The sequence below is a fragment of the Alligator mississippiensis genome, chromosome 10 (assembly GCF_030867095.1).
Source record: "Alligator mississippiensis isolate rAllMis1 chromosome 10, rAllMis1, whole genome shotgun sequence".
Taxonomy (NCBI): Eukaryota; Metazoa; Chordata; order Crocodylia; family Alligatoridae; genus Alligator; species Alligator mississippiensis.
In genome coordinates this window covers 2955193-2967348 of record NC_081833.1, presented here as the reverse complement: position 1 = coordinate 2967348, position 12156 = coordinate 2955193, and the positions used below count along the sequence as shown (strand labels likewise).

Below are 12156 nucleotides of genomic sequence, written 5' to 3'. Positions count from 1 at the left end.
TGGTCTTGGAGCTAGGTGGAGGGAAGGTGCTAGTTGCTGGTCTGTCCCCTCCTGCTGCTGTAGGCAGCAGAACAGCCCTGCAGCGTCCTGCTACATGGCTGAAGCAATGCAGCTTCTACCCTCTCCCCTGGGAGCCTCCCACAGGCTAATCTCACTCGCCTGTTCTCTCTCCAAGTTCATCTGTCAGCCTTGCTTGCACCCTCTTGCCTGCATTGATGCCTGCTGCTTTTGAAGCTTTATTCACAGGTAAGTGCCTTCCAAGGGCGCTGCAGGGGCTGACTGCCAGGCAGGGTAACTTTTGGCAACTGTAAAGCCCCCAAGGTGCAGTGTGCCAGCAGCTGGAAGCATTGTTGCAGCTGTAGGAACAGTTGTGCTGAAGCCAGGGCCTGTTGGGTTGCTGCTCAGGGATAGCCTGTTGCTGCTGCTCCTCACACTGCACCGCAGGCTCCTTCGCCGTCTTGGCCCTCAGCTCTACCAGCCCTCCTCACCCCTGGTCCACCCTGGTGGTATCAGGCTGCAGCCCCCTTCAAGCTCTCCTGTGCAAACTGCAGAGACCAGTGCTGGCAGCAGGAAACTGGAGAGCTGGAGTGGCCTTGTTCTAAGAATAGGCCACAGCTGGTACTAAAAGGGAATTTGAAAGTGTAGCCTCTTTCTTTGTGTGCATGCACACACCATTTGGAAGAACTCACTGGCAGCAAGAGCCCCTTATCTCTCGTAGTGCTACACAGCTTCCAGCCCAGGGGAAGTGCCAGGCCTCTGCCTCTAGGATCCCCGTCTTGCAGCCTCAGCAGATCCAGCTGGGGCTGGCCACCTGTGTCACGCCTTTGCTGCTGGCTGGATTCCCCTAGTGGTATGGGGAAGGGAGAAGCACTACCATCCTGCCCAGGCTCCTGTGTACTCCGAGTACCCGCTGCTCCCAGGATAACTGGCTCTTCGGACACTGCCTCACTCCTTCCTGCCTCTGCTGCTGTCTCAGCCTTTCATAGGACTGGGGCAGCTGGTGTAGTTTTTCTATTTGCCTCTTGGTCCTGGGTACACAGGCCCCTTACACTGTGCTTGCCAATAAGAAAAAGCACTTAGGCCTTCCCCATTGTCATCTCATTACTGCCCAAACCCCCGCTGCTCTTTGCTGCCTGGGAAAACACAAGGAGAAAAATTGGCTGGGGGAGGTAAAAGGCAGCGCGTTGCCTCTTACTACAAGGCTAGATGGGGAGGAGAAGGCGGAAGCAGCTCTGAACTAAACTGCAGTGCAGCGAGTGTGCCCTGCTCCCAGGTGCTGGACACCACTGGGCAGTGGGGCTACAGCCAGGCAGGGCAGAGCACGCTCGCACACAACAGGCAGGGCCCGGTGCTGGGAGTTTAAGGCATACACCATGTGGCTGGGCAGGACCCAGAGCTCCCTGCTCCTAGGAGCACCATAACCACTGGGCCAGATCAGCAGGATGCTGTGCCCTTGTGTGCTGCCACAAGGCTATGGGGTAAGAGGCTGCACTGTCCTTCTCCAAGTTCGTGCGAGCGCTGCACTTAAGCACCCTGGGCCATCACGCATTTCACACCTTACCGCTATTTCAAGGAAGCTACTTCCTTCTGCTTGCAATGCATCGGTAACCCTGGTCAGAGATCAACAGTGCAAAGCCCTGAGAACAGCCACGCCGTCCCCTTCAGGAGGGTTAGCCTCAGCAGTGCTCAGCTCAGCCTTAGCGCAAGGGTTCTTCCTCTAAAAAGAGAGGCAAGGCTTTTTTGGGGCAGCAGGGGCAGTGTCATAGCTTTTACTGCACACCCTCCTGCCCCCACTGCAAAATGTCAGACAAGCTTTTGAATATAGGAAGCCACATACAAAAAGCTTGGGTGCCAGGCCAATAAACAGCAGCACCCCACAATAAATAAATCCTTGCCTGTGCACAAGTCCTGCCCCACCAACGCACCAGCACCTGAATGCCCACCTGAGAGCCCTTTCTCCCAGGTGGCCTCCTCTCCCCTCCCTACCATCACGCAGCTCAAGGCGCACAGGCATTCAGCTCCACTTACTTTGCTACAGCCCCCACAGGCCCACTGCGTGCACAGCCTCTTCTAGCCCTGCACTCGTAGGTGCAGCTCGTCCTGCCGAGGCAGGCGAGCGTGTGGCAAACTCCCTTACAAAAGCCAAGCTTCCCTTCCACAGCACTGGGCACTAACACTGTCTCAGAAGAGCTTGCCTGTCCCTTCAGCCTTAAATGCTTACACTGGCTGAAGGGTTTGGGCTCCCCATGCTCCAGTTGCTCTCAGTGGGCCACAGGCATGGCAGATCACGCCATAAAGCAGTGTGGTTGCAGTACCGCGGCAACAGGCCTTGGATTACAGTTAAACTGCATGCGAGCCATCCAGCTAGCAGCTAAGTAAGAGCATTGCCAAGAGCACACCAAGGCTTTTGGGTTCAAAAACCAAGAGCAGGGTTTTGAAAAATAAATCGATCTCACGGGTTTACTCAGAGACTGGTTTGTTCAGCTTCACATTTTTCCTACAATACCACGTCTTTGTTACTGCTCAAGACTGAGTCTGTGATGCTACGTAGAGGCCGAGTGCAACAGCCCAGGCGCTGCGCCTCAGCCAAGCTCCGTGATGCACAGAACAGCAGGAGTAATTCAAAAACAAACCAACGCTTACCTTCCTCATTCATACCAACAAACGAGCGCGTCGGGGACACTGGCTTTGCCGCATCAAACACCATTCGTAGCGTGCATCTCATCACATATCACCCTACGCCCAAGCTCAGCCTGTCCTGGCCGAGGGAGGAGGACTTGCTTAGCCAGAGGCCAGGTACTGATGGCCTTTCCCTGAAAAAGCAAAGAAAGCTGGAGTTGACCAATTCTCTGGAGGAGCAATTATTTTCTAACAGGCTTCCTGAGTAGCTTGATTATCCCCTGCCGCTGTCTGAGGCCTTGCTGGCCACGCGGGTAATAATTTGATAACAAGAGATCCAAATTCAATTAAGAGGCCATTTGCCAAGCCCTAATGTCATTGCAGGCAAGAGATTGGATTTGCAGGAGATGCTCTTGCTTCTCTGCTGCCTGCAATTGTCTAGTTGCTCAGGAGCAAAGCAGGATGCACCTCAACTTTCCAATCAGATCAGCAGAAAGCAATGAGCTAAGCACAGGCTGAGCTTCACTTCTTGTTGGTAACGGCATTTAAAAACCACCTCCCCCATGGCTGCTGGGAACGGTCTCTGTGTGTGTGCACGGGCGGGAAGGGCAGCAGAGAACGGGGCTGGTGCTGCTCCAGAGGGAAGGCAGCCTGCCTCCGGCACTGCGCGGTGGGACCTACTACGCCCACAGCCATCCAGCCTGTCACGTTGCACTGATCTCTGGAGAGCCCCAGCTGTGCTCCAGCGTCCTCCTCCTCACGGTCCCTCTGGGCACAGGAGGCTCTAAGAGAACAGACAGTCCTACACTGGGGGAGCAAATGCAATAACCTCTCTGACCCCCAAGGAACCCAAGTGGTGAAGTGAGAGGCAGGAGATGCCCCCCAGGACTGCTTCAGAAGAATTACGGGGCGTCCTGGGGGTGCTGAAGAGCACAACGGGCAGGCGCTCTCACATAGGGAGCGCAGCTCACCAAATCTCCTGAGGCTTCGTGGCAACACTGGTGTTTGGCTGGTTCTGCCCCACTGTGCCGTCAGCACAGAGAAAGCAAAGGGTCTATGTCATAGATAATAATCGGTTCCTGACCACACCTAGCCCATTAGCATCCTTGGGCAGCCTGTAAATGCAACCTCACTCCTCCTGCTCGCCGGATTAGCAGATCAGAAGGGATCAAAATACATCACAAACCTCTCAGAAGCCAGACGTTGAAGGGAGAGCACAGAGGAACAGCAGCGGAGGAGAACAAACTTTCAGCGGTGGATTCAACCATCTCTCCGGGTAAGCAGAGACTTCTCTCCCCGTCGGCATACGTTTTGTTCTAAAACAAAGCTCCAATAAAACAGTGAGAAATAATTTCCGTGCTCAGAAATCCTCAGGATCTAGAGAAAGGGTCTACCCTGCAATGTCTTTATACCTGATACTGGCAGAGGCAACAAGGGACCCTTTAAGAAGAGTATTAAGAGAACAAAGGAGAAATTTCATGAGAAACAAAAAGGGAGCAGGCTCTGGCCACAGCTCTTTTGAAAATTAAGTGGCAGGAGGGAAAGTCCTTTTGCTCCCCAGGCTTTTTACTGTCTGGGAGAGAAATAATCCTATCAGGGCAGCTTTATCCTGACCCTGCTTTCATCTGCCGTGTGTGCGTGCGACGAGGAGGGACAGCATTTCTGATCTGTAACGTTCTGATGGAAGCTCAGCGACCCCGCAGCGGGGGCGAGGGGAGGACTTAGGGGGACGTTACAAGAGGAAAAACTTCTGGCGAATGTGTCCACTGATTCACTAGCAGAGGTGGCATCTCCAGCCTGGCGCAGTCACAGCAGGATGGGATGCGAGCTCAGGACATCTCAGTCCCGTCCCCTTACAGGCAAGGGTTATTTTTAACACGACGTACGAGGCTTTTAGCTGAACAAATTCTGACTTCAACCCAAAATTTCCCCTGATCCTAAACAAAAGGCTCTGCTTATGCCGGTGCGGCCATTAGAAGCAATTATCATATTAAATATTAACGGCCTCTTCCCTGGAGGCACCGACTGCTTTGATCAGAGCATTTGTTGGTACTAATGCACCATCAGCGAATGCTCCGAACATGAAGCTTCCCGGCCACCGATCAATGGCGCTGCTAAGTCCGTCCAGGCCCCAGTCCGGGCCACCGAACCCAGCCCCTTCCCCAGGCACTCACCCCAAGGGCTCACCCTGCCCCTTCTTCCGCAGAGACCGGGAGGCGCCGGTGGGGAAGCAGAGGGCACCGCAGACACGCGTCCCGGCCCGCAGGAACCATGCAGGAGCCCTTTGCTGTTCACTTCCTCAAGGTGCTGAAGGAGCTCCTGGCCTTCGTGCTGTTCAGCTACACGGTGCTGATCGGGGCACTGCTGCTGGCCGGCTGGACCACGTATTTCCTGGTGCTCAAGTGAGAGTGTCTTCTGTCCCCCGAGCCACGGACGAGCCCCAGCACGGGCAAGCAGCACCCCACGAGCCCTGCTCCTGGCGCCGCCTCCGCGCCCCACGGCGAGCGGCGGTGCTGGTCCGCGCCGAGCGCGGCCGCGTCTACTGTTGTAAGACAGAAAGATTAAAATCATCTCCCCCTTTGCTGCCCTCCAGCCTCTTGCCAGCTCTCTTATTCTGCCCCTGGGATCAATCCTGCTCTAAGAAAGAGGAGAGCGTGGCAGGAAACCCAGTGCCAGGGTCCAGCCTCCTTCCCCCTCGCTCCGCGGCGGGGAGGAGGCAGCCTGGCACGGCTCCAGCGTGGCTCCCCTGGGCCCTCAAGCCCCGACGCGCCCGCTCCCATCTGCCGGGCAGCAGCGGGGCGCGAGGCTGGCAGGCTTGTTCGGGCCTGGCCCGGCCCCGTGAAGCCGGCCGCACCGGAGGGTCTCCGCGTCCTTGTCAGCCGGGCCTGAGGCGGTTTGAACCAGCCACAGCCGGAGGCACCAAGCAGTGGCACGCAGGGAAGGGCTGGGCTCTGCACTGCCAGGCCTCTGTCTGATGCCCCATCTCCCGGGGGGGGGGGGGCACACAACGGCGGGGCATCAAAAGCTCCTACTCTGAACGCCTGCGAGAGACACCGGGATGTCCACCTCGCTGGGCTCCTGCCCTGGGGCGGCGGCTGGACTCGGGCCCTTCCAGCCCTGACGGCTACGAAAGCACCCCGGCCAAACCCGCCCGCGCTGACCCGCCCCCTCGGCTCTACCCAAGCGCGGCGCAGGGCAGGTGTCGAGGGACTCCGGACCCCCGCCCCGTCCAGCACCGGTCCGACGGCGGAGTCGCCGCCGCCTCCACGTGGCTCCTCCCGCCACATGCTTCCGGCGCGCACAGCACGCGTCACTTCCGGCGCGCCGCCCGGCACCAAGATGGCGGCGGCCATGGGCGCCCGCTGGGGGCGGCGTTGCTGGGCGCTGCTGCGGGGCCGCGCGGGCCCCCCCCGAGCCCGAGCCCGCCCCCCCCGCGGCCGCGCGGCGCCGGGCCTGGGCCTGGGCCTGGGCCTCGGCCTGTGCGCGGTGCCCGTGGGCCAGGTAACCGCGCCGGGCGCTGCCCCCGAGCGGGGCCGGGCCTAGGGCCCCGGGCGGGGCTTCCACAGGGAAGAAAAGCCCCCCCAAAACCCGGATCCGCCCGCAGCCGAGCCCCCCCCCCCCCGGGCGGCTCCTCCGCGGGGCCAGGCCAGGCGATGCCCCCCATCCGCGTCCGCGGTGCTGAGCCTGACGTCTGGCCTTCCCTCCGCAGCGCGACCCGGCTGCGCTCAGCAGCGAGGCCCTGGTGCGCCGAGCAGCCTCCGCCGTGACCGACAGCACGGCCACGCTGCTCTCGCAGGCCACCCACGCGCTCATCGAAGCGCTCACCGACTACACCAAGGTAAGGGCCGGCGTTTCCTCCCGCGGCTTCCCGGCGCGTCGCGGCGGGGGCGGGAGGTGCCAAACCCGCACCGACAGACGGATCGAGGCGCGCCGCGAGGGACCCGAACGCGGAGACGGGTTCCCGTTTCCAGCACCGGTCCCGAGCGAGCGGCGAACGCGAGTGTACGCCCGCCTGCAAACGCTGCCGGGAAAGAGCTGTCTGCGCGTGTTGTGTTGCGTTGCGTTGCGTTGCAGGCCGTGCACGTGGTGGTGTCCCTCTACCAGCGGTACGCGACCCTGCTGGGGAAGATGAGTTCCCAGGAGGTGGATGGGGTGTGGCAGGTGATCATAGGAGCCAGAGCCGAGGTAAGGAGTTACTGTCGATGCGTGTGGCGCGCGCCCTGTTTCACACGCGCCGAAAAGTGCGCGGGCAGCGACGCGGCGTCACACGCTCCCCCCCCCCCCCCCCCCTTGCACCCATTACAGATGACGACCAAGCAGCAGGAATGCCTGAAGCTGGAGGGCTTTTGGATGACTGCCTTGCAGCTTTCAGAGCGGGCAGCGGAGGCTGCGTATCAATCAGGTATTTGGGGATCGGTACTGGCGCAATAGTTCGCTCTTGCACGTTGGGTCAAATGGGCGGTTCTTGGCATACGGGGGAAAAAACGCAGTCGTGACCGACTCGGGACATGCACGCTGCTGTGCGTGGTGTTAGATCTGATTCTTCGCAGAGCGCTTTATCTCGGCCGAAGCACTTGGCGCTTTTAATAACGAGTCCCACAACGTGACACCGATTTGATTAGGTTGCTACGTGAAACAACCGAACGTTTCCGTGCCGTTTTAAAATAGTCTTGGCTGTTAGACTGTTCCGATAAAGTGGGAGGATGTTTTCTCCTAGGGCAGTTGTGCACCTCGAGCCTACGGGTTTGAAGTTGGAACAGATCAAATGGCTATTTTTAAGCTCAACATGTGATATTAAAATTGTGGTCATTTGGTTCCCTCGCTTCTCAGAAAACGGTGCTTAAGCCTGGTCTGACTCGTCATTAGTCAGAAATAAGCTTTGGTGAGAACGAGGGGGAAAATGTCCAAGTAATACCACAATATGAACTAAGATAAGCAAACAACATTTACCGCATCCGCTTTTCTCTCAACAGTGAGAGGAACAAATATTTTAACATTTAAATTATGCAGTTTAGTAAACACATGATACTCAATTTCCAACCTAATCAGTCTTAATGGATGGTGTCGAGAGCTCTTGCAGCAGTCACGCACTTAGATTACTGTGCTTTCAGGTGCAGATCTAGCTTCTGTGACAGCCTACAACCACATTCAGCTGGTGAAAACACATGTGCAAGAGGTACGGCAGCTATCGCAGAAGGCAGAGACCAAATTAGCTGAAGTGCAAACAGAGGAGCTCATTAAAATGAAGGGAGAGGAAGGATCGCAACTCTCAGAAAGCAGCAGAGATGATGAGCCTTATCTGAGGGAGGACTGAAAAAAAGCAAGCGTCACCGTGGAGTACTGGATGGTGTCCTGCGGATTCGAGCGTCCTGAACTTCTCATGCTTTAAACTAGATGTTGGATAATGAAGAGGGGGGTTCTCCGTTTTATATTTAGCAGTAGTGTTTCCAGTGATTTTGCTTTATGAAGCGAGCCAGTTCCAGCTAGCTGAAGTTTCTGTTTTGTAATTTATCTTGATCATTATGGGCACAGATAATCTATTTTTATTTAAGTGTTCCACTGTGCAAATGTGAAGTTACCCTTAAAGTTAACATGTTGCTGGGTGCTTGAATCTGTGAATGTGAGGGCCTCATTCAGGTGACTAAGCCTTAGACAGTGGGACTGCCCACTTCATTGCAGATTTCAGCGAAAGATGTAGCTCAAATGTAATTACTTCTCACCTGTAAAATCTCATCATTAAATACCTTCCCTTTCATTTCCAGAACAGTTACCCAAACAGACACTTTCTCACTTGTTTTGAATCCTGGTTTTCTAGTTATTTGGACTCTGACAAATCGTAGCAGAACTGTTTCCCCTTCAAGCCTCTTAATAAAAAAAGTCAAGATACTGAAGTCTAAACTGCCCTTAATTATAGCCAAGGGGATGCTGAAGAGAGTGCTTGGATTCAGGGACACGGGGGATTGCCACTCCTCGGGAGAATACAACACCTACAGCGGTGCGCACTCAGACTTACAGTACACTACTAGGCAGATGCAATACTTGTGATTCGCAGAGAAGCAGCTGTTAGCACAGTTGCTGATCCACACTACCTACAAACAGAAAGCGTGTGGCAACTGCCTGCTTAATAAAGAAGTGTTTGAAGGCAGAGGCCCCACAAACAGCTGCAGCCATTGTGCGGTATCCGACGGCAGAACGCTGCATTCAGGACTGGGAGCTTTCCAGCAACCCAAACGGCAGGAAAATCATATTTTCTCTTTGGCGGCAGCGGTTACACTACAGACCAGGATGTTAAACTCCACGTGAACATTTTACTAGTCACTTCTTACTGTAGCTTCTGCCGACTTTGTGTTTCTGTGTGATCTTATTTCCCCAAATTCTCTTGTGGTTTTGGTATTTTATTGTTGACCTAATAAACCCAGCATAAATCTAATCCATCACTCCACAGTGACAGGTTTTCAGCAACTCACTTCTCTGCATCAGTGAGTGATATTTTACCCCTCTGCCAAGTGCCACCTTCTGCAGGACCATTAGAGGCCCCTTCTCCCAGGGGTCGCGACACTGTCCAAAGACTACACCGGTGGATTCTGTACACCGCGAGCAGATGTGGGGCAGCGCTGCCACACGTTTCTGCCATCTGTACGTAGCTATTGAGAATTCTTTGGTCCTCCAGGACGCCCCTCAGCTCTGCTTACCTTTCTAAACCCCGTCCCATCCCCGTACAACAACAAGTAACAAGGTTTTCTGTGCTACAAATTATTTTGCATTCATCATGTCTACTTTAATCTGAGGCTACTTATAACCATCACGAGTTGTAAAAGCTTTCCTTACTGACACAATGGGCTTTGGGCAAATCCACAAACTTGTCCTTTCTCCATGTAGAAAGAAAAAACATCACAAAAATAGTTTTCACCACTCTACCATATCCACTTGGGGAGGATGAACACTTTAGATTTGCACATTCATAATGGACACAAAGGAGGCGACGATTGCAGCCTATGCTGTCCTAGCACATCGTGCCTAATTAAAAGGAAATTAGTTCATTGCTCCTTAGTTACAGTCATGGTAGCATGTAAGGGTCCCTGACCACAGCTCTAGGATGGAGGATTGGGTAAAAAACTGGCTGATGGGGCACGCCCAGAGAGCAGTGGTGGACGGGTTGTACTCAACCTGGAGAGATATGGGCAGTGGGGTACCCCGGGGTTCGGTCCTCAGGCCCACACTGTTTAATATCTTCATCAGCGACTTGGCCGAGGGGGTAGAAAGCGCGCTGTCCAAGTTTGCTGATGACACTAAGATGTGGGGCGAAGTGGACACACTTGAAGGGAGAGAGAGGCTGCAACTAGATTCAGACAGACTACAAAAGTGGGCAGATGAGAATAGGATGGGGTTCATCGCAGATAAGTGCAGGGTGCTGCACCTTGGGAGAAGGCATCCGCAGCACACATACAGGCTGGGGAGTTCCCTTCTTGAAAGCACAGAGGCAGAAAGGGATCTCAGAGTCATTATTGACTCCAAGATGAACATGAGCCGCCAATACCAGACCGCAGCCAGCAAGGCCAGCCAGACCTTGTCATGCATCCAAAGGTGCATCTCAAGCCGGTCCAGAGAGGTGATCCTCCCCCTCTACGTGACTTTTGTCATGCCACAGTTGGAGTACTGCGTCCAGTGCTGGGCGCCGCACTTCAGGAGGGATGTGGCCAGCCTGGAGAGGGTGCAGAGGAGGCCACCCGCTTGGTGCGAGGGCAGCAGGACAGGCCCTATGAGGAGAGACGGAGGGACCTGAACCTGTTCAGCTTCAGCAAGAAGAGGCTGAGGGGGACCTGGGGGCTGCCTACAAGCTCATCAGGGGAGATCAACAGCAAATAGGCAGAGCCCTTTTCTCCCCAGCACCACCCGGGGTGACGAGGAACAATGGTCATAAGCTGATGGAGAATAGGTTTAGGTTAGAGATCAGAAAGCAATATTTTACAGTTAGGGTGGCCAAAATCTGGAACCAGCTTCCCAGGGAGGTGGTCCTCGACCCTACCTTGGGCAAATTCAAGAGGAGGTTGGACGATCACCTGTCTGGGGTCTTGTGAACCCAGCATCCATTCCTGCCTGTGGCAGGGGGTCAGGCGAGATGATCTGTTCAGGTCCCTCCTGACCCGAGCTACTAGGAAACTATGATTATGGGCAGAATCACTTGCAGTTGTTCACACAGCTGCTTGCACACAGCCAAATGCAACCAAGGGCCAAGCCACTCTAACTACAGCACGTGAACAACTCAGCAGCTGCAGTTTAGCTGGCGGAGAGGCCATCACAGTTACTGTCTGCAACTGCTGGTACAGACCTTGCTGCATTGGCCTGTGATTGGGAGCAGTTAGTTGTCTCCTGCCTGCCAAGGTGCAGGTGAAGCCCTCAGTCCTAGGCTGCTGGGTGGAAGATGCTGCAGCCTTCGCCTCTGCATCCTGCTGGAAAGCAGAACCTCAGTCCCTTTCTGAGAAAAGGCCTCCCACAATAACCAGCTTTCGCTCCTTGGTACTCTCTCCCTGTGCTTGCTGCCCCCGCAGTGTGTGTGTGCACCCCCCCAAAAGGCAACACAGTTGCAAAGGAAAACTGCCTTTTCCACCCAGCAACTGAATTGCCGTGCTAGGAGCAGCCACAATCAAATATATGTGGAAACTAAAGATACTTTCAAAAGACTCCAAGAGATTTAGAGAAAGGGGAATCCTTGCAGCTGGGTTTTGCTCTGGCATTCTCCCAGCCTCTTGGTAAACAGCTTTGATTGCATTCAGTTTGGCACCCAGGGCTGGAAGAGGCCTCATGGGTGAGGCAAAGCCACCTCTTGTGTGCACCTTACTGCTGCTTAGTTCAGTTGATCAGACAGCTGGGAGAGGCGCTAGGCATTGCCCCTGGGTGAGGCGATCAGGACTGCACTAGGAAAGGGCTGGGGGAACAACACGCACAGCAGTTTTGTAACAGAAAGGTGCTGGAGCTCCTCCACCTGTTGCAAACGGACAGCCGCCCGCTTCCCGGGGCTAGAACAAACTGCGAGCGTGGAAGCACGCAGACTAGCACCAGGTCTGGTAATAAGTTACCTTCCCCCAAGCAAGCGTTAAGCCTCCCCACCTCAGCTCTTGCCTGGATTACAAATGCAGAAGCATTAAGTGTAACGGTTCAGGTTACAATCCCTTGTCTCCAGAGCAGATGCAAAACATTGATGGCCTCCAGACGGCAGCTGGGACTGAGGAGGGGCTGTTGCCCACAGCAGTGGGACTGACAGCAGCAAGGGAGAGAGCAGCGGTGACATGCAGGAGCCCATCAAATCATGAAAACCCTTTGAACTAGCTGTCCCTGAAACACAGACAAAAAGGCAGAAACCTTGCTTCTGGTCCCAGCTCTGTCAACCTCAGCCCGCTCCCTTCCTCCCAAGGACAGCCCTCAGCCTGCTGTGGCTCAGCTCCCCAAAAGATCCTCCAAGCGCTGTGCAAACCTCAGTGACGACGCTCGTCTCCACCCCTGACTGGATGTAGAAAGCCACAATACGGAGTCTGGCAC

At 55.2% G+C, this 12156-nt stretch overlaps 2 protein-coding genes across 2 annotated transcripts; both read left to right on the top strand.

Moving 5' to 3' along the window:
* Positions 1 to 2598: 2598 nt before the first annotated feature.
* LOC132243465 (uncharacterized) lies at positions 2599 to 5211 on the top strand. Its single transcript, XM_059713278.1, has 3 exons — positions 2599 to 2709; positions 3721 to 3895; positions 4826 to 5211. The coding sequence occupies exons 1-3, from the start codon at positions 2599 to 2601 to the stop codon at positions 5023 to 5025; spliced, it is 486 nt and encodes a 161-aa protein (XP_059569261.1). The 3' UTR covers positions 5026 to 5211.
* A 732-nt stretch (positions 5212 to 5943) lies between these two features.
* DIABLO (diablo IAP-binding mitochondrial protein) lies at positions 5944 to 8505 on the top strand. The gene is made up of 5 exons (XM_059713358.1): positions 5944 to 6120; positions 6329 to 6457; positions 6694 to 6804; positions 6925 to 7021; positions 7731 to 8505. The coding sequence occupies exons 1-5, from the start codon at positions 5959 to 5961 to the stop codon at positions 7931 to 7933; spliced, it is 702 nt and encodes a 233-aa protein (XP_059569341.1). The 5' UTR covers positions 5944 to 5958; the 3' UTR covers positions 7934 to 8505.
* The last annotated feature ends 3651 nt before the right edge of the window (positions 8506 to 12156 follow it).